Genomic DNA, 23,137 nt, shown 5'->3' with positions numbered 1-23,137 from the left:
CTACATTTATATTTTGTTAAGAATGCCAGGCCTCATGCCAATCGAAGGCCACCAAAAATAAAAGAGAATCGCCACTTTGTATCATAGGCCAAGGAAATAGGAGGTCAAAAGCTGCGAAGAAAATGAAAAAAAAAGGAGCACCGAATAATTAAATAAACAAGACGGTAAGCCGGTGCCTGCTTCCAAATGATATACAGTTATACACATCTGACTGACATCTAAATTACAAAGATATGAGCTTTTATCGTGTGGATTATACACCAAGCACTTATGAGGGTGAATATTAACAAATGTGTAAGAATGAGGAAATCTAATTTCAAGTGAAGCGGAAGCATCGCTTACCCCCCATCCCTCTCCAAAAAAAAAAAAAGTGCAACAATTCTATTCCGTAACCTTGGACCTCTATTGTCCACCACTATAAACTTCGGAAACAGATTCTTTACCCTTGGTTCTTAGATCCATGGAAAGCCCTATAGACGATGGCATGAACGTACGCATGAACATCCGAGATGGAGCAATTTGGAGATCTTTGTTATTTCGCCGCCTCCTGGAAGGGCCCCCTGCAGCTGCGCTATTCCTCAAGGGGCCAGAATGAGAGATACCTAGACGTGACTCCTTTGTATCAAAAACCGAAGAAGTAAAAGAAGCATCAGGTACAACAAATGATACAGGGCCATTGCGTGATATATCATCTGATGGAAACCCAAGTGCTCCATCCTGATGTGGGGGCGGAAACTTCTCACTTTTGCTCTTAGAATTTGCTTGTGTTAGTAATCTCCATCGCTGCAATCCACCAAACAGAAGAAATGATGAAGCAAATGCAATCACATTGAATCGAGAGCACATTAAACACAATATACACCATTCAGGCTTGTAGAATCTTCCAAACAGTTTGCAAGGGCAATGTCAAGGAATATGATACTTTTGGTCCCTTCTTAGGAACCTCAATCCATAAGGGGGAAAAAGAGAGTTTACAAACAGAAACAATTATCTGCAAGGGATTCTTGATGCAAAAGTGGGTTAGGCCCACCAATTTATGAGTCTTGACCTAAAAGACTTTGTTAAACAAGGGCAAACTCATTACATGGCGACCATATGAATTGACCATATGGAAAATTGGGTAAGGCCCACCAGAAAAATGCCCTTGATCAGATGTTTAGAGTTGACCATATGAATTGACTACCGATCAAAGATATCATTTTAGGTCAGATTCATTACATGGTGGATTTCAAGTTTCAACCCCTAAATGGTAGCTATATCTACAATTTAGGCATCATATTATCCCATTAGGATCCTATCCTGCTTAAAAGTAGGAAAAAAGTTATAATCTTTATAGTTAACACATGAAGATAATAAGATGGAACATGTTACACATACATCCAAGTTCACTTGTAGCTCAGCATTTGCTTCTGGTGCTGGAATTGCCCGGCCACCCCGATCACGGGCTCGGGCTCTCTTCATGCCATCTCCAGCATTTCCTTTCCCACTCAGGGCCCGTTGCCTATAGAATAGAAATAAAAGATCTGTTGTCAAATTGTCAAGTGAATATAGAAATTATGGACAGCGATGTATATAATACTAAACGAAACCTTCTGGCCTCTTGATCCCTCAATTTCATATCCATTTCTTTGCTTGGAGGATATTTTGGTAAACTTGATGGCTCACAAGCATAAGGTGTTGTATTGAAGAACTGCAGCAGAGATCATGTACAAATGATTAAAATACACAAACAGCTTCAAAGGACAACCTTTCAAGAATCCACAGTATTCCATAAATAAGGAAAAGAAAGAAATAGTTATGCTTTGGCTTAAAACTTGAAGACTAACATTTAGCAGTCAGTAGACTCAGTACAGTGTTCCTCAAAACTTGCCAAAAACTACAGTATGCCACTTAGTACACGTAATTTAATTAATCATCTCTAAGTTGTCCTAGGAACACATGGCTAGTTAAAGATCATGCCAGCTTGAAAAGTCGTTCAATTCAATAAGAGTTGTTAAGATACAAATTAGATAAATATTTAACAATAACTATTATAAGAGTTCGACTTTGGTACCAAAAAGGTATGACATCTAAAAAACTGAACCAATCAGCAGGTATCATCTAATCAGTAACCAAGCAACTGGTGTTCATTCAAATTCACAAGGTTTCTAATTGGTCAAAGATTTTTAGGTACCATACCATATTCGTTAATGTGATAACTATGCTTGAAATTGGTATAACATTCTTTTTCATTTTAAATACATGTACATCTAATGCCATCATAACCATCATCTAATCCTTGTCACAACCATATTCGGATGGTTAAATGTTCAACCATTCTGTTCTCTTCAGTGCCATATCCGTTACATTATGAGCCTTTAAATCATTTCTTACTACTTCAACTCATGTTCTTACTGGTGATGTAGATGGTTTTCTTTGCGTGTGATCAAAACAATCTTTAGTTCACTTTCCATCATTGTATCATTCTATTATAGCCACTCTAGGTTCTTTCGAAGTTTATTTCTGATCCTATCCATTCTAGTTTTCTCACCCATTCATCTCGACATTTGCATTTCCAGTTTCTACATTCATTTTTTGGATATGCTGTTTCTTGATCATCCAACACTCTACTCCATGCAACATCGTTGGCCTTACAACCATTTTATAAAATTTGCATTAGTGGTATTCTCCGATCACATGAGACTCCATATTGCATTAGTGGTATGCGAGGAAGGATTAGCTGAATGCGGTCGCTGTTCAGCGGGCTGTGGAACCAATGATAATGTTCCACGCAAGTAACAAAATTACATGGGACCTGCACCTTTCACACTGTGGCCCATGAATTTATTACTGATGTGGAATATTATCATTGGTTCCACAGCCAGCTGAACTGCCATCACGCTCAACTAATCCGAACTACTGGTATGCACCCTTCCATTTTGCCCATCTTACTCTAATTCTACGAGTGACAACCTCCTCAATCAAGGGCCATTAATGGGTTGGACAAACCTGACAAACCCAGCCCGACCAAATAGGAGTTGGGAACTGGGGAAGCCAATGGAGTTATGGGCAAACAGTGTGTAGAGGTATTCAAAATCATACCCTGAATTCAACAAAGGAATTAGATATGAGGGTGAATGGTGCAAGAATATGGTTTTGGGAGGATGCATGGTGTGGGGAGCAGCCTCTAAAAGAAGTGCATCCAGCTTTGTTCAAGATAGCCAAGAACGAGGATTTGCTTGGTTGCAGAGGTATACTCTTTCAATAATTCACCCATTCAGGAGTATGGAATCACACCTTAGGAGAAACATGAATGATTGGGAGGTAGTATCAGGGATAAAATTCAGCAAAGATCAATAAAGTGAAACCTAACTGATCTAAGGAAGATAGAACGTGGACATGGGAGAGATCTGGAAATTTCACAGTAAAATCTTTCTACAACAAAGTAGCCTGTACTGAGCCATCTAGTTTCCCTGCTAAAAGAATGTGTCGCACAGCAACCCCTCACAAAGTGTTTTCCTGCAAATTTTCGTCATTGCTTTAGACTTTAGAAAGGCTAATAGTGCCACTGATTGCCTATCTAAGTTTAGCCACAGTGTTGAGAAAGTATTAATGATTTTCAAGAATTTTCCTTTACAAATCAGGAAGCAAGGGTAGTGTTTGATCGCATCCCCCTGATCCTGAGGATGGGAGGTTTGAAAAAGAACCCACACCCCTTCAGGTTGGAGCGTTGCTGGTTAGACTCAGAGGATTTAGTGACAAATATCAAAAGGTTGGTGGTTGGAATGTTCTTTTGAAGGTTCAGCTAGCCATATTTTCTTCAAAAAACTGAAATGGTTGAAAGGAAAAATTAAAGCATGGCAGAAGTTGTCTTCGAAGAGTGAGGGAGAAAAAAAGGGAAGAGTGTTTGAAATTAATAGCTGACATTGATGCAGAGGAGAGTGGTGGGTCTTTGGACGAGGAGAAAAGGAGGAAAAGGCTCACTGCTAAGAAGGTGCTGGATACTCTGTCGCACCAAGCTAAGGTCAAATGGAAGCAAAGAGCTTGGGTAATGTGGTTGAAAGCAGGTGACAATAACACTGTTTTTTCCACAAGGTGGCCAATGCAAGAAAGAGAGTTAATTCCATTCAAAAGCTGGAATTGGAAAGAGGTGTAGTGACTAATGAGGAAGACATAGCAGATGCCTTTGTTAATTTCTATAAAGAGCTGTTCAAGGAACCTTGCAAGAGAAGACCAAGGGGATGGTTTAATCTTTGACTGTTTGTCTGAGCATCAGGCTTCAGATTTGGAAAAACCCTTCTCAGAAGAAAAGGTAAAGCAGGTTATAAAAGAATTGGAAGGGGAGAAGGCGTCACGCCCAGATGTTTTCACAATGCTGTTTTTTAAAAAGTTCTGGGAGCTCTTTAAAGCTGGTTTACTAAGGGTGCTGGAGGAATTCCACGATTCTGCAGCAGTTGAGAGAAGCTTAAACGCAACTTTTATCTCCCCCTAAAAAGAAAGGAGCAAATGAGCTGAAAGATTTCAGGCCAATCAGTTTGGTTGGAAGTGTTTACAGGATCCTATCCAAAGTTCTGGCCTCCAGATTAAGAAAGGTGATGGATTCATTAATCTCTAAGTACCAAGGGGCATTTGTCCAAAACAAGCACATTCATGATGTAGTTCTCATAGCTAATGAACTATTAGACTCAAGACTAAGAAGTGGAGAGAGTGGGATTATCTGCAAAATTGACTTAGAGAAGGCCTATGACCATGTTAACTGGTCTGTCTTGGATTATTTGTTGAGAAGAACGCACTTTGGCTCCAAGTGGAGAAGTTGGATGAAAGTTGGCTACTCGACCCCAAGATTCTCAGTGCTTGTAAACGGGACAGCTAAAGGAAATTTTTAGCAGTTCTAGAGGTTTGAGGTAAGGGGATCCTTTGTCTCCTCTTCTCTTTCTAATAGTAATGGAAGGTTTAAGCAAGTTGGTAGATAGAGCTGTGGAGAGGGAGCTGGAGGGCTTCAAGGTGAAGCCCAATGGGGCAGACATTCCAGTTGTGTAATATGCAGATGACACACTCTTATAGTATTATTTTGTAAGGCTTCAGAGGAGCAAGTTCTGAATCTGAATTACATTCTTTTCTGGTTTAAGATTATATCAGGACTGGAAGTAAATCTAGCAAAAAGTGAGATGATAGTAGTGGGTGAAGTCTCTAACATCTAGGGTCTGGCAGACTTATTTGGGGTTGCCATTGGGAGCCAAATGCATTTCTAAAACCATTTGGAACCCAATAATAAAAAGAATGGATCAGAAATTGACCACTTGGAAAGCAAGGCATCTCTATAAAGGTAACAAGTTTGCCAACGTAATTCATGACCCCTTTTCCTATCCCCTCGGAAGTGGTAGAGGTTTTAGAAAAAAGATGAGAGATTTTTTGCGGGAGGGCTGGAAGGATTCACACAAGTATCATCTTGTAAACTGGGAAGTTGGCTAAAAGATGAGAGATTTTTTAGGGCTAAGGAGCTTAAAATCTTTCGACCTAGCTTTGCTGGGAAGTTGGCTATGGAGGTTTGCTGCTGAACCTGACAACCTCTAGAGGAAAGTAATAGAAGAAAAATATGGGTTGGACGAAAGTGGTTGGGGTAGTGGTCCACCCATGTTGACCTATGGATGCAGTCTATGGAAAGGAATCTGCAAAGCTTCAAACCTTTTCAGATGGGGAATTGGTTTCAAAGTAGGGAATTGGAGAAGGATTACGTTCTGGTTGGATGCCTGGACTGGGGAGAATTCCCTTAAGGATCTGTTTCCCACCCTGTTCAGTTTGGCTGAAGATAAAGAAGCCTTGGTAGCAGATACATTTGTGATAAGGGATAATGCTTATTTGTTGGGACCCAGCCTTTAGAAGGGACTTCAATGATTGGGAGATTCAGCAGATGGGGAATCTCCTAGCTTTGCTTCAGTCTCAGGCTTTGAATCTGCAACCCAATGATTCTCTAGTGTGGAAAGGGAACAGAAGTGGGGAGTTTTCAGTTAAATCCTTCTACAGAGCCATAAGGGGAGGCTCTGAAATCCTCTTCCCAAGCCGGGCCATCTGGGGGACAGTGGCTCCCTCAAAAGTAAAGTTTTTTATATGGGGGGCAGCTTTAGAGAATTGTCTCACCAAAGAAATGTTGGAAAGAAAAGGTTTTAACTGTAGTGACCTGAGGTGCAGCCTCTGTGGAGGGATTACAGAATCAGCAAACCATCTGTTTTTACACTGCAACTTTGCCTCAAAGATCTGGAGCCACTTCTTAAGCAGTCTGAGGTTAAGCTGGCGTATGCCAGCTTCTGTTAAAGCCTGCCTGGAGGCTTGGCAGATCCGAGGGATGACTAGGAAAGGAAAGATTTGCTGGTCTTCTATTCCCTTAGCAATTATGTGGGTGGTTTGGACAGAAAGTAACAGCAGGGTCTTTGATCTTAAAACCTCTACTGAAGCTGAAGTCATCAGTTTGGCTTTAAGTTATGTTAGAAGTTGGTTTGTCTATACATACTGAATTCAAAGTGGTTACTTCTGATTGTAATTTTTTGAGGATGACCTTTTCTTGAGGTCCTTCTGTTTTGGTATGTACAGCTTCTCTTTGTACAAAGGAACTTTACATCAATACAATTATACTTTACCTTTGCTCAAAAAAAAAAAAAAAAAAAAAAAGATTTCCCCTTGTGATCCTGTTTTCTATCCAGAATAACACAAGAGGTTGTTCATATGTAAGATTCTAAATTGTTTTTTCAATTAATATTTTTTTATTAACTTTTTCCTACCTAATTTAGTTTTTCTTTTACTACTGACACTTTATCCAGTATTGCACTAGTGGTTGTTCCTCGTACAGGTTGCACAGATAGATAAACAGTGCACTTTTGCCTTGATTCACAGATTTGTATGCTGGTTGTACATTAATGCATAAATAAATCCGAAAACATACACAAATTCATGAATACATTACCTTCTCAAAAACAATAACCAAAATAAGGGAAAAACACATTCATTCCTTTTCCAAAGGGAAGTAAGACTCCAGTTGTACCCTCCAAGCCTCCAACTTCATCATTAATGACCTTAACGTCATCTGTCTAGCTAATTCCAAAAATGCAAGATTTATCATTGCTAGAGAAGACCAGAAAGCAATGTTGTCAGCTCAGATACAATTTTGGTGGCTAGGTCATGGGTCAAACACTTCAACCTCTTGGAGATGGATTTGGTCACCCCATATCCCAATCAAAGTTTTCTTCTTCATGTAGACAATGGACAGCACATATGAATGAAATTAACAACAGATCACAGGAGCATGACTTAAGAAATGTCTGTGCCCTGTAGAAATAATCTACAGAATTGGTTTTCCATCTATTCTATTCACTGGTTCTATTATCCAAGGCATGGAAGCATATTAAACTATTTGGAAGGCAGTGAGCTTTCCTGCGGTCAGTAGCTGGAACAATTGATGCCTGGCCAGTAAAGTAATTAGCAAACAAGGAAATGTCTAATGAAACTTGACCCTTTTTGTCATCTGTCAGGGCCTATGAGGAGCAAGGGACAATAGAATTTTTAAAATATAATAATGTCAAGAGAACTGAAATGAACTGAACAAAACCTTATCCCAACTATATGGGAATCAGATATGTGGATCCTGTTCTACCATTCCATTTATTCATTGACATGCTATTATTAAATCACGAGTCGTTTAATCATTTCTCAATACTTCAATCCATGTCCTTTCTAGCCTGCCCCTAGCTTTTCTAGACACTTCAATTTGCAACATATTACTTTGTAGGGTAAAATATGAAAACCTCCCCTGAAGTTTCTGACAATCATAAAAACCTCCCCTAAAGGTTTCACTTTAACAAAAAACATCCCCTGTAGTTCACAAAAATCTGCAGTTACCTCCCTTCCATCTGTGTCCCAGTAATGGAGAGTTACAAATTAACCTTACAACTTATTAAGGCATCTTTCAATATAATTCAAAATCTCAGATTTGCCCTTTTAGACTTTATTAGACCTGATATTTTTACAGAATAAACTTACTTCATTCTTTTCAATCTTACCTGGGGAATTTTTTTTTTAAATTAAAAGTGAAAAATTCTTTTGGGAGCATTTTAATAAATTCCCATATGAATTGATAGACGTAGGGGTAAAATGGGTACTTTTGAAAACTACTACATTTGGCCAATGTTTCCTGTCCAAGACAATAATAAAAGGGCGGTAACTGCAGGGGAGGTTTTTGTGAAAATGAAATCTCGGGAGGTTTTTATATCTTACCCTACTTTTTAATAAAATTTGTGTGTTTCAGTTGGGAGTATAGGTGTGTAAGCGTTTAAAAACACAGGCACAAGGCAAGAGACCAGGGCATTAGATGTACCAACTCATCTAAAATGAGAAAAAGTATACACTTCAATTTGCAACATATTACTTTCTAATACAATTTTTGAGTCTCAGTTGGGAGTATAGGTATACAAGTGGTTAAAAACACAAGCACAAGGAAAGAGGCCAGGACAATATGAGAAAAAGTAGAGAAATATGCACAAATGGAGTATAGTTTTAGGTAGGAAAGGCATATGAATGAATGAATTATGGCATAAGCAAAGGATTTCAGAATGTAAGGAGTTCTAGAGAAAACTATCACATTCTTACAAACCTTTTAATAGCTATTAAGCAGTTCCAAATGTTAAAAATGTGTCAAAATGGATTTAAGTATATAAGGCATCAAATAGGTACATATACATATACAAACACATAATAAGACATCTTGAGGAGTGAGGAATGTGCTTTACTTTCATGTGTGAGCATCACGATTTATTTTGATCAGCAACAAAAAATATATTAATTTAGGTTAAAAGTACAACAATATACAGTTTAGATAAATCCATAAATGAATACAAAATGGAGCATAGCTCTCACTAAACTATTTGGCTAACATGTCAGCTAAACTATTTGCAGATCTACTACACAACCGAACTCTGATTTGTAGATTCCTTGACAACCACTTGAACTAGAGCAGATTTTTTTTTATGGATAAATAAGGAATTTATAATCAATAGAATCATGCATTACAAACAACCCTTGGAGAGGCGTGAGCTACAACCTCTCCTAAATAGGAAAATAAACAGACAGAAAAGTAAATCAAAACTAAATAAAACAAATCACAAGTGAGCCCAGTACAACTGATCCCTATCTGCCCCTTGCTTGGCTAAGTAGTAAGACATAGCATTAGCTGATCTCCCCACCCATTGTAATCTCACATTTATGTTTCTTGTTAACCACTTGAACTTCTTGATTTCATTCCTGTAGCACCAAGAAATAGACTCAGGAGCCTTCAGCCATCCCACCACCATCTTAGAGTCACCTTCAATCACCAAGCTCTCCACTCTTAGCTCATTTGCAATCTGGGTCCTTGTACTGCAGTGAGTAATTCAGTCCTTACTGAATCCCCTACTCCCACAGTATCCAAGAATAATGACAAAACATTACCATCCTTATCTCTAAGATTTCTGCATGCCCAAATAGCTTTTCCCCTCATTCAATAGCCAGCTAATTACCACTTTTGAATCACCCTCTACAATTAAATTAGTCACCTTCAAGAGGCCTAAATTTGCCAAAAAAAAAAGCACCATTCAGTCAGCACCAATCCAAGAGGCCTATGGCCAAACAGCAGGCCTATTGCTAGCATACAGTGTCAAAATGTTGGAAGCAGCTGTTGAAGATTAATCAGTTTTGTGTTGTTTTATGAGTAGATGTTTTATGTTAGTTGTTAGATAGGAGGTGGGAACCACAGTAGTTATGTGAGTCCAAATTTTATTATGTTTTTGAGTCTTATATATGCTGTTTTATGTTATGCCACCCTATAAGGGCATAGTTGTCTTTGTACTGCTCTTATATTTTTAGTATAAATAATAAGTGAAGGGGGCGGCCAGATCATTGCTCTCTTTTCTTTTCAAGATCTCTTCTTCTCTTCTTCTCCTTCTCTCTTCAAGAAACTACTTTTTTCTGTTCATATTTTTGAATTCAGTAGATTTCTACTTGGTATCAAAGCCTCGGCTAGGGTTCTTGAAGCATTCTCATGCAGCCCTAGACCGGCCGACTGTATGAAGTAACAAAGGGCTGATTGATCTGCTATATATTGTCCAGTTATTGGATTTTTTGGTGGGATCTAGTCATCAGGAAGGTGATCTACTGTTCAGCATCAAAATCGGGAAGAAATGGAGTATGGGGAAGAGTCCCAGAAAAGTTGGACTGTTTGTTTTTTATCTGATCTTGGGCGCCCAGGTATTGTTAGATTTCTTTTGTTATTCCGAAGAGGGTGGTTAAGTTTATGGAATTTTCTGAGCCTCCTGGAGTGATCGATTCACTCTTCTCTCCGGATAGGGTTTTCTTCTTCCAGAAGGCTTGGTTTCTATGTGTGTGATATTGAATTGATTTTGGAGGATCTCCAATCTATTTTTTTCTTACTGTGAACTGTTTTAAGTAAGATGAAGAGTTGGAGTACTGAGGTGAAATCCACCGGTACCATGGGAATGGGTGTTGGAAGTAGTAGTGATATTTTTTGGTCTGGAATCATTACTACAGTAAAACTTGATGGTACAAATTATTTAGAGTGGGCACAATCAGCCAAGATGGCTATTGGTGCCCGTGGAAAATTAGGATACATCATTGGGGAGGAAAAGAAACCTGATGCAGATTCTTCCCGATGGGTGCAGGAGAATTACATGGTAATGTCCTGGTTGTGTAATTCTATGTTACCTCATATTGAAAAAAAAGAAATTCTATGGGCTAATACTACTAAGGAGATTTGGGATGGAATGACTGAAACCTACTCTCATAAGCAAAATGTAGCCAAAGCCTATCAGTTAAGGAATCAGGTGACAAGTATAAAATAGGGAGAAAACCCCTTGCAGTGTACTTTTCCATGCTAAAAACCCTTTGTAGGAAATAGATCACTTTGAAACTGTGGTATGGGAAAGTGTAAATGATGCAATAACCTATCAAAAACTGGTAGAGAAAAATAGGGTTTTTGAGTTCTTGGCAGGGCTGAACCCTGAATTTAACATTGCTAGGCAGCATATTCTTTCTAGGGAGAGTGTGACACTCTCTCAAGCCTATGCCTTTGTTTCTAGAGAGGAGAGAAGGAGGAATGTCATGTTGAGACAGCCTAGCATTGACCAGTCGGCTATGGTTAGTACAACCAAACCTAAGCCGAATGGAGACAGAGGGAGTAATAAGACTAGAAGGGAAGATAAGGACTTGGTGTGTGATTATTGTAAGAAGCCTAAGCATACCAAGGATACTTGTTGGAAGCTTCATCCAAATCTTATGCCTGCCCGGATAAGGAATAAGAAGGGAAATGCAAATGGGGCCACTACAGGAGACTCTTCAGCCCCTCTTTTCCAAACTGATTGGGAATCCATTGCAGTAGCAACAGTGAAAACAGAATTGGAGAGGTTTGGACAGTTTATGAGTAAGAAAGATACAACTAGTTCTAGCCTTCCAGATGAACAGCAAAGTGCAGGAACCAACTATACCACTTCTTTTGCACATACAGGTAGTTCATATGCAACTACAAATCTTGCATCCACTTCAGGTAAGGAGGGACCTCCTTGGATTATAGATTTAGGAGCATCTGAGCAAATGACTAATGTCCCTACCCTTTTCAGTTCCTATCAATTGTGCTCTGTAGAGAGAGAATCTCTACAGTAGATGGTTCACATATTCCCATTGTTGGGAAGGGGACAGTTAGAGTAACCAATGGTATTACTTTATCTTCTATCTTACACGTCCCTAGACTTCATACCAATCTACTTTCTGTTAGTTTTTTGACAAAATTTGAATTGTCCAGTGACCTTTTTTCCTGGTAATTGTGCTTTGCAGGATCTGGAGTCAAAGAAGATGATTGGGAGTGGTCGTGAGGTGAATGGAGTCTACCTTCTAGATGAGATTCCGAGACATTAGAGCCATCATGTTAGCAGTAGCAGTAGTAGTGGGTCAGAGTCAATGAGTCAGATTATGCTTTGGCACAATCGCTTGGGACATTTTTCTTTTAGTTCATTGAGTCTGTTCAGTTATCTACCTTGGAGTGTGAGAGTTGTCAGTTAGGAAAGCATTGTAGACATTCTTTTACACCAAGTAATAAAAGAAGTACTTTTGCTTTTAATATTATTCACACTGATGTATGAGGGCCATATCATATTCCTTCCATGGGAGGATACTGTTATTTTCTCTTGTTTGTGGATGATTTTTCTTGGATATATTTGATGAGATCATGAGATGAGGTTCCTAACTTGGTACGACAGTTCCACCAAATGGTTCTCACACAATTTGGAGTGAGAACTAAGGCCTTTAGATCAAATAATGCCAGAGAGTATTTTGAGAAGGACCTAGCCACATATTTCTTGGAGCATGGTATAATCCATCAGAGCAGTTGTACATATACACCGCAACAGAATGGAGTAGCTAAGAGGAAAAACAGACACATTGTGGAGGTGGCAAGAAGTCTTATGGTGTGTGCTTCAGTTCCTGTGCATTTCTGGGGAGATGCAGTTCTTATAGCCGTGCATTTGATTAACCATGTTCCTTCACGGACTTCGGGGCTTAAGGTGCCATCTAGCATTCTTTTTCCAGATGGAGAGATATTACACATACCTTTGAGGGTTTTTGGTTGTGTTTCATTTGTTCACATTCTTGGCTCCCATCGCAAGAAATTGGATCCCAAGGCCAAGAAATGTGTTTTCCTTGGGTATGCTTAGAACCAAAAGGGGTATTGCTGTTATGGCCCTGTGTCAAAGAGCAGATTTGTCACTATGGATGTTACCTTTTTTGAATCCACCTTCTCGAGTGGTTCTTCTCAGGGGGAGAGTTTTGGGGAGGAGAACTTACAATCTGTTCCTTTTCCTGTTTCTTTTGTGCTTCCATTAGTTCCATCAACACCATCAGTTTCATTGCCAGCACCTCCATCAATTTCATTGCCTAAGCCACTACGTGCAACCTCACAAAAATATCGACGCCGGCAGATAATGGTTGACTCCAGACATCCTCAACCCACACCACTCTCTATCAGTCCTTATGAAGCTTCAGATTCAACAAATACAGTTCCAGGTATTCCCCTTGAGCCTAAGCATGTTGTGTTTTCTAGTGATAATGTTCTTGTACCTAACACCATTGTTGCAGCTGATCCCACTGACCTTGATCTTCCCATTGCACTTCGCATAGGGAAGAGAAAGTGTACAGCCCATTGCATTTCACACCATCTTTCCTACAATGCCTTATCACCCTCCTACTGAGCTTTCCTTTCTTCCCTGGATTCTATGTCTATACCCAAGAATGTTACTGAGGCTCTCTCCAAACCTAAGTGGAAAACAACCATGCAAGATGAGATGGAAACCTTGGTTAAAAACCAAACTTGGGAAATAATTGATCTCCCTCCAGACAAGGAGACAGTCGGATGTAGATGGGTATTCACTGTAAAGTACAAGGCCGATGGCAAGATAGAGAGGTACAAGGCAAGGTTGGTAGCAAAAGGGTATATTCAGACCTATGGTGTTGATTATCTGGAAAACCTTTGCACCAGTAGCTAAGATGAGTTCAATTTGTATTCTTTGATCTCTAGCGGCCTATTCATGGCCCTTGTTTTAGCTTGATGTCAAAAATGCTTTCCTCAATGGTGATTTACAGGAGGAGATATATATGGACATTCCAACAGGTTTTTATGAAAATGTTGGTAAAGGAAAGGTGCGCAAACTCAGAAAATCATTGTATGGCCTGAAACAATCACCTAGGGCTTGGTTTGACAGGTTCAGAGGGGCACTTATCCGTTTTGGGTACACTCAAACCCAATCTGATCACACCCTCTTTATAAAGAGGAGAGATGCTCTGGTGTCAATTCCGATTATGTATGTGGATGATATGGTGGTTACAGGAAATGATCTGGAGGAGATTGATGATCTCAAAAAATCATTGCAGTAAGAATTTGAGATCAAAGATCTTGATGAGCTCAAATACTTCCTAGGGATTGAAGTTGCAAGATCCAAGCATGGGATCTTCATTTCTCAGAGAAAGTATGTACTTGACTACTCATAAAAAAAAAAGTATGTACTTGACCTACTGCGGGAGACTGGGAAGCTGGGGAGCAAATCAACAAATACTCCTATTAATCCAAATCATAGAATTAATCCTGTGGATGGTGAGCTAGTAAAAGATATGGGGAGATATCAAAGAATGGTGGGCCGATTGCTATATTTGAGTATGACATGACTAGATATTTCCTATGATGTCAGTGTTGTGAGTCAGTATATGCATGCACCTCGATTTCAGCACTAGGAAGCTATTGAGAGAATACTTGCATATCTAAAAAAACACCCTGGCAGAGGTATTCTTTTCTCAAATCATGAAATTCTGAAGCTAGAATCCTATACAGATGCAGACTGGGCAAGGTACTTAGAAGGTAGGAGGTTTACATCAGGAGTGTGTACCTCTGTAGATCCATGGTTCATGGTGTCTCAAAACTTCTTTGGGTTAGATATCTTTTGTGTGAGATTGGGGTGAAAGCAGAAAAACCTATGATGTTGTACTGTGACAATCAGGCTGCAATCAATACTGCCCACAATCCAATTCAGCATGACAAGACAAAACACATTGAAGTTGATAAACACTTCATAAGAGAAAGGGTAACAGCCGGAGAAGTTTATTTGCCTTATGTCTCTTCAGAGTTGCAGTTGGCTGGCGTTCTCGCTGAAGAGGTGGCAAAGAACAAGCTTGAGCATGATCTATGCAAGTTGAGAATGTGTGACATTTACTCCCAACTTGAGGGGGAGTGTTGAAGATTAACCAGTTTTGTGTTGTTTTATGAGTAGATGTTTTATGTTAGTTGTTAGATAGGAGGTGGGGACCACAGTAGTTATGTGAGTCCAAATTTTATTATGTTTTTGAGTCTTATATATGCTGTTTTATGTTATACCACCTTATAAGGGCATAGTTGTCTTTGTACTGCTCTTATATTTTTAGTATAAATAATAAGTGAAGGGGACGGCCAGATCATTGCTCTCTTTTCTTTTCAAGATCTCTTCTTCTCTTCTTCTTCTTCTCTCTTCCTTCCCTCTTCAAGAAACTACTTTTTCTGTTCATATTTTTGAATTCAGCAGATTTCTACTGCAGCCATTATCAATTGGCTATCTATCTAAATGAGATTGGAATGATCTATTCTTTATGCAAATTAGAAGGATTTCTAAAGAGTTTAACTCAGTAGCCAACAAAAGTGCTTTTTCTGTGGTGAAGAGGCCTTCTTTTATGGTGAGAACTCCATACCTGAGAAAAAAATCGCACATCTTCTCATGAATAGAGTTCGATATTCTGTATTCTTAATATTATTCTGTTACCCTTAAAAGAATAAAAGGGTCCACGGTCATGAGTCCTCTAGGAGTGCCTCTCCCTCCCACAGGAGAGGGCTAGGGCCCATGGGAGCTCGTTAGGCAACCCTGTGGAAGCTGGCAGTGATTGTTTACTATCTAAATGAGTCCCCCTCCCCCCCCCCCCCACCCCCACTCTCTCTAAAAAAGAAAAAACAGAAAAAAACTGCATTTTCTAAATTCAAAACAGTTCAACTTAAAGTGTCAAAGAATGGAAATAGGTTTAAAGAATGGTCTAGGATTTGTAGGGAAAGTTACGATTTCAGAGAGCTTTAGAGATAGGAAAATGCTAAAAGATTCTACATATATACAAATTTTAAAAGTTGAAAAGAAATAATTTGGTATCTTGAAAAAATAGGATGAGCAAACAAAACAGGCCGCAAGGAGAGTGTGAATTGGTGAGATAGTGACGACAGTTGGTATAAAGAGGTTTTTCTAGGGCCTCTAAGAAGAAGAGGAGATTTAGGGTTTAGGAAAAGAACATCAAAACAAGCTACAATAAAAGAATACTGAAAAGGGCACCACTTTGATACCCACATTGTGGCTATTCAAAGTAATGTATTAGGGCAATGAGTGCATAGAAAAAGTGGGAAACCACTAGGAAGTTCATAAAACAGTAAACACTATAAGAATAACAAAATGAAGTATCACCATAAACCACCTTGTTAATCTAAAAAGGGAGTATCAAATATTTCAAGCATAACAAAGGGAGGTAGTAGACCACTGCCAAGTTTATAAGACATTAAACATTAGGATAAGGTAAAAACACCAGCTATAAAATACAGCTTTCAAAATGCCAGCATTTAGATTGATCAAAAAAAAAAATGCCAGCATTTAGCATTTTATGATTGGAATACTCACTTCACTATTCAGAGCAGCAGTTGCAGTGCCTCGTTCATCTGGGTCAATCGAAAGAAGAGTTTCAATCAGGGGTAATGAAGAAGGTGGAAAGTCTTTAAAAGTTTCTCTGATACAGCAGTCAAGTCGTTTCTGTAACTTAAGGAAGTCTGCATGTGGAAGTTTAGCTTTCTTCAAATATTCTTGTGATGGGGTACCACATAACTTAAAAATCTTGTGCAATTGTTCCACCTAAAAATGATCGGTATCAAATTTTAGTACGCAATAAATAAAACCAATATCATCATCATAGCAGTAGTAGTGGTGGCTGGTTATTTTTGTATTTGTATTGATGAGGATAATCAAAGTAAATTAAAAATAACACAGCAATTCATAAATAGAATTCCTGAGACAGAACATTGATGATACTGTGGTCCTTTGCTTAAAAGGAAATAGGACACAACTGTGTGTCCACGGATGTTGGGCCCTACCACTAGCAATTGTTGGGTGGGCCCATCAATCTAGACTTCCAAATAATTAGTGCTACTTTGAATGGACCAAATCCCAAAGCCTCCTGCAGCCTGACAACCATACCAGATCAATTGGGTTCCTTTGGACAGACAATAGAAGCATGCCTGTAAGGTCCAAAAAAAAAAGCTTATTGATAAGAAAGTTAGATCATTAATAGGTCAGTTATTTCAATATGTTACACCTGAGAGGTTTCAATCAAAGGAACCCCTACCAATCAGCACATACACTGCTTGCAGGGAGACAAGGTCCAACCATCCATACCATGTTGTAGCGGCAAAAAGAAAAGGATCGAACACATCTACTTCCATATGCAAGCAGTTTCATCAAGAGGTGGCGTTGGAGTGACAAAGTACTAGATGAAAGAGATCTTTTTTTTTTATAATTAACAGATGAAAGGGGAGATTTTTTAAAGAAAAATAAAATAAAATACCTCTGTTCGCCCTGGCATTATTGGCTTCCCAGCAAGCAACTCTGCCAAAATGCAGCCAGCACTCCAAAGGTCAACACCAACACCATAATAAGTACCTCCTAGAAGAAGTTCTGGCGGTCGATACCAAAGGGTGACAACTCGACTAGTCATGGGCCGCTTGTGGTCTGGATCATAAAAAGAAGACAATTATATGATTGCACCAAGGTGGTGGTAGGTTGGTTGAGAGATCCGGACTCAGTGATTTGGTGTTATAGAAATGAAATGAAGAAGTTTCAGTGGTTAATGCTATTAGACAGTGTATGCCCTTAGCTCCAATCAGAATGATGTACCTTGTGACATTTAATGTAAATGAATAAAGTACATATTTGATTCATGTTATTATGGTGTGTTTCTGTGTAATACCCTTAAACTTGATACATATGAGACTCGTGTTAGTTTAGAATGTTCACAGCCGTTGGGTAAGTCTAGGGAGATTTATCCTGCCAAGGCTGACACTGATGTGCCGCCAAGTTGATTGGGGTGGCTTGTCTCAGCTGCTAGGTTGAGACCTGAGGTACATGCAGTGTGGGTTTTCTTGAAACCCTGAACCGAACCAAAATTTCAGTATTGCCCTGGACCTTGGAGATTGATGGGCAAAACTGGAATGCTACACCTGACCCCCAGACTCGATTATGATATTGCACTAGGTGTCGGATTGGACTGTCTTTGATATGCCAGTCAGTGAGATCCTTAGAGGGGGTCAAAACCTGGGTATGTTGGGACAGTCGGAGAATTCATCTGAGTGGGTGATCATAGTGGCAGGATCAGCCCCTTTGTCGGACAAAGGTAATGATCGGGGATGCACTCTCTCTGATGGAAACCAAAGCTGCCGGCAGCCGATTTCAATCGTTGAAATTTGTTTTTTGCAAAATATATTTATATAAAGATATACATATATATTACAGTTTCAAAATGTTTGCAAAAGGTTTTAATTCCCGGGATCCATGTGAATAGAGAGTGCAGCACTGTTCCTTGCAGCCAAGGGAGAGGTCCTCTCTTGTCGGGCAGTGTTTGATAATTATGGACTGAGAGGTTAAGTGTAAGACCATTGAGGATAGTACCTAATGGGCTAATCTTGCATCTGCCCACAGTCCCTGGGTTTTTATAAGGTGGCTTGGCCCAGGGACCACTTAGTGTAAGTGTTGGGCCCATTAAGAACCCATGGTGATGGGCTCAGGGGTTCACTGCCCATAACAGTGAATTCAGTCAGGCCTTGTAACAGAGGCTAGGCTGAACCCATGTGGCTGATGTATAGATCAATGTTTGGCTCCCACACCATATAAGGAAACCCAACTGGGCAGCAGTCTAGAAGGTTAGTGAGCACATGAACTTAATGGGCCTAAAGCCCAAATCGAACTGGTCTAATTTGATTAGTTAAAGAAAGGGGCGGATCTAGGATTTGGACCAGCAGATAGGATAGGGAGATATCCCTATCCACTCAGAGATTCCAGATCCAAATACAGATTTGGATTTGAAAACTCCTAATAAGATTAGGAGGGCTGATCTAATCTACAGATAAGATAAGGGCTTATCATTATCTCTTAAAGAGAAATCATGATCCAAATACAAATTTGGATTAGGAAACTCCTAATGAGATTAAGAGCTCTCTTTAAGGCTACAAAAGGATGAGGAGGGCAAACCTCCATTTATCTCAACATAACAGATCTCATATCACAGAAAGAGAGAAGACAGTTACAGTAAGACTGCGCCATCTTCTGCTCTTGCGCCCTCCTCCTGCTGCCGACAATGCCAGTTCGTTCTCCACTATAGGAGCGATCAAAAAGGGTTCTTGATATCAGCTTTTGGAGAAAAACTGATTTGAAGCCGTACTCACATACCCTCCATCAAATTCTTGCTGAAGGATTCGGTTCTTGTGAAGAACCTGTTGATTCTGCTCCACCCTACGCTGTGTCATCTTCAGTGGGAGCAGTCTTTGGAGCTTTCCTTGGGTGTGAACACCTTCATTGAGAGATATTGTTTCTTCGTATCAGGTACCACCCTCTCCTACCTTTTGGTTTCAGATCTCGTCCGATTTAGGTTCAAGATTGATCATTGAAAATGAAGATTTTCTAAAACAGGGAATGTGATTCCCGCATGGGAGAGATAAATTTTTGAAATTTCGCCCTACCTACCTGTAGGGTTCGGCTATCCATATGAAGGATCTCTCATCCCTTCAAACGCAGCAGATGAATCAAAGTATACAGTGGGTGGGCAGAGAGGCCACTGCTTTGGCTAATTCATTAGGCTAGCAAGGGGTGATTAGGGATCAGTTGTATTGGGCACAATTGTAATTATGTTCTAGCTCTATTCTAACAGTGAGGCTGCATCTCACACCTCCCTGTGGGATGGTTGTAACAATGCATTTCTTTATGATTTTCAATAAATTTTAATGATCTGTTACTTAGAAAAAAAAAAAAAAAACATCACATGATTGTAGTAGGAAAGGATACTTGGTTACTGACAACTTGGCAGTAGGAAAGTTGGAATTTTGAATGAGGAAAAGATTGATTAAGGATCTTTTCAGTTTATTCTTATTCATATAGTGTAATATTCTTCTTTATTATTTCATTTACCAATAAAGATGGAGATTCTTCTTTGCTATGGTTCATTCATCCTTTACCATTTATTCTTTTCCATTGAAATATTTACTGTTTAGGTCCTGCAACCTGACGGCTCTTGAAAGAGTGCACTGGCATATCTAGATCCATGCAAACCATAAAGCTCTTTTTTAGTTCAGTACACTTGTTTCGACAAGAAACTAACAAGATAAAGGGAAACATTTGGAGAAAAGAACAACCAGACAGTTGGTTTGGCCTGGAGGCCTCTTTGGTCGAATGCCATTATAACCATAAGAACGGATGGGATAGATAGATAGATTGAATGTTTAAGCACATCTTTCTATTCTGTGATACTAGATATCTAATGATAGTGTTTGAATTTTTAACCGGAACTCATAAACTGGAGAATTTTCAAAAGGCATGTCCTATATCATTGAACGTAATCAAGCTCTAATCCGATTCATCCATAGATACACGAAATTGAAAACTATACCCAAGGAAAAGTAAAAGAATAAAATAAAATGATCCCATCACCATGGCCTTCCATAGCATCAAAGGGAACAAGAAGCATAATTAAAGCAGAAATAAGAGGTCGAAAGCCTAATTGGGAAGATTAGGAACAAACAAATAAGATCCTAGACTTTCTATAACAGCAAAAATGTACAACACATTAGTGTTTAGATTGAAATCGACCAAAAGCTCAACTTCAAGATACCTAATAAGGAAAGCATCACAAGGAGGCAAATGCAGTGAATTCAACAAAACTTAATAACGATAACACACACAAGAGGACCTGAGGTTCGGTGAACTTGATATCTGGGGAAGCAGAGAGACCAGCAAGATCGTGTTCCATGTATTCGAAAATCAGATAGAGACTACAAGACATCCTGGAAGTGGCCAGGCCTTCCAGCTTAATCACATTGGGGTGATCAAGCCGTCTCAGCACAAGAATCTCTCTCGCCATGAACTTCACGCTCTCCGGCTCTAAATTGTCGAACCGAACCTTCTTCAACGCCACGATCTTTCCCGTAATCAGATCTCTTGCTTTGTAGACATTGCTATAAGTCCCTTGTCCAATCTTAGTCATAAACAAAATAGAATTCAGACTGAGATGAACAAGAAGAAGACATGTTAGAGATGGTTTGTTCTTGGAGCTAGGGCATTTCAATACCTTATCGATCTTCTCGAATGTATCGGCACGCCGAGGGGTAAAGCCTTCGATGGCTTCGCCGGCGACCTCAGCGAGCCACGCCGGCCACTCATGCTGATTTACCAGCGCCTGTTTGAGCTTCGGTTTCCTACGCTCCGGCGCTATTAAATCTCCGCTTCGGCGGATCCTCTCTCGCTCCCTCCGGACTACTTCCTTCTTAGCCCTAACATCGTTAACCACAGTGTTAGCGGCATCAGGTGGTTCTTCGACCTTGGTGCGCCGGTGAGAAACCGAAACTTCGGTTTGTTCTTGGCCGTCTCCGGCTGCTGTCTTGCCAAGAATGCAACCCATGCCTCACCTCTGGCAAAAACAAAAGCGGTACCTCGGGTGCCGCCGCATAGTAGCTTAAAAATAGCAATTAAGCAAGAAATTACAATCCCTTCTCTCGGTTGCCGTGACTTCAGACTGGTTTGAGGTGAAGAATTTTTAATCGGAAAAAATGGCGCGTTGAACCGCGAGTGGTAAAGTTGGACTTGTTGTTCTCCTCTAGCACTAAATTTCGAAGAAGTGAAAAATGCGGCGATGACGAATCGGCGTTTATAGTTGAACTCGCCGCTGCACAGCTTTCTTCAGGTGAGATCGTTATTTGAGTCTGGTTTTCTGGTTATGTTGGGAAGAGTGTACGGAAAAGTGAAATAGGTTTCAGATCAATTTCAATGGAAACGGAACTGTGTAGGTTGTGGGCTCTGTGTGTGGGACTTTTTGGGGAAGCTTTGCTTCGGGGAAACCCGCGAAACAAGAACGGACGGGAGGTTGCTCGGCGTCAGGACTCTCTCTCTCTCTCCTTCCCTCTTTACACTGCGCCGTTGGTTTTGACTAATATCAAAACTACCACTGCAAGTACATATTCATTAGAGGTTTTTACACATTTGCCCCTATTTTATAATCAATTCATGCTTATTCCCTCTAATTTGAGTTTTACAGTTGCCTCCCCCTCACCCTACTTCATATTTCAGGGTTTACTTCTTGTGAGTTGTGAATTGCGATACCCTTTCCAGAACTAGAAGGCATCAATTTTGATACTTCTAATCTTTATTTATTAGTTGTTGTAAAAAAAATAACTATTTATTAGTTGATTAATGTAATTGCGTACTTAGATGAAATAAATAAAATACTTCTGTTTTCTCATGGTTTTAGAGTGGTACAGTAGGCCCCTTATAATCAATATTTTATAAATAAATAATTCCTATAAAGTAATAAAATCTTAAATAACCAATACTGTTCTACAGTTTGCAATTAATATATATACCTATTGATTTAGTTAATTTTGAAGGAACCTTCTATGCATTATCCAATATTATAATATAGTTTTTGTATATTGGAAACCGACATCCTAAAACAAAAATAATAATAATAATAATAATAATAATAATAATAATAATAGGATAGGCCATTTATTTATAGTTAAATAAATAGATAGGTCATAATAGAAAGAGATGAATGGAGTGTGAAAAAAGGGAATTAGTTAAATAAATCATTCGAATTTTTCGCAATGTGGTCTGAAACTCTGGAGATTGAATGTGAGGCAAGTATGCCTAATTGCCTATCCCTTATTTTTGGCTCATCAGCTGAATCACCTTCTTATTTTCTTACCTTTGGTTCATTAGTTAATTATTTTCTTGACTTTGGTTCTTTATTTTTGTTGCATTTTTTTCATGTTGAATTTGACTTTAATATATATTTGAAAATTGAAATGAAACAAGGGATGGTTTTCGTTTAATCATAAATAGAGATATTTCCAGAAAGCAAACCTGATTTTGAAAATATTATTCTAATACCCACCTACAAATGGAATTTACAAAGGCAGGCATAACTATAATAACTTTTTTACTATGCCTAAGATGATTAATGGTAGATACAGAATCAGAGGCCAGAGCATATCTAGCCAGTCTATGAGCAGCCTGCTCACTAACATACTTTTATACTTTGAAAATATCAAAGTATAAAGTATATAAAATATTTTTACTTTGGCATTTTTGCTTTAAAAATTGTTTGGACAAAAAAAAAATTGAATAATATGCTTTTCAAAATAGAAGTATCATTTTCTGTGTGTCAAAAGCACGTCTATTTGTATTTTTGATGGTTTTGGGGTCTAAGACCAGTGGTGGTGGAAGTCCGACTCTAATGGTGGTTAGTGGAGGTAGGATCGAGAGTT

At 39.2% G+C, this 23,137-nt stretch overlaps 1 protein-coding gene across 1 annotated transcript; it reads right to left on the bottom strand.

Moving 5' to 3' along the window:
• Nucleotides 1–123: 123 nt before the first annotated feature.
• Nucleotides 124–21,802, bottom strand: LOC148862377 (putative serine/threonine-protein kinase At1g54610). The gene is made up of 6 exons (XM_088978399.1): nt 20,944–21,802; nt 20,566–20,850; nt 16,239–16,466; nt 1,590–1,690; nt 1,378–1,501; nt 124–783 (listed from the first exon to the last, which is right to left on the bottom strand). The coding sequence occupies exons 1-6, from the start codon at nt 21,271–21,273 to the stop codon at nt 403–405; spliced, it is 1,449 nt and encodes a 482-aa protein (XP_088834525.1). The 5' UTR covers nt 21,274–21,802; the 3' UTR covers nt 124–402.
• Between the last annotated feature and the right edge of the window lie 1,335 nt (nt 21,803–23,137).

The sequence above is a fragment of the Nelumbo lutea genome, chromosome 3 (genome assembly GCF_056320005.1).
Source record: "Nelumbo lutea isolate HS-2025 chromosome 3, American lotus-T2T, whole genome shotgun sequence".
Lineage (NCBI taxonomy): Eukaryota > Viridiplantae > Streptophyta > Magnoliopsida > Proteales > Nelumbonaceae > Nelumbo > Nelumbo lutea.
This window is presented reverse-complemented; position numbering and strand designations above follow the sequence as displayed.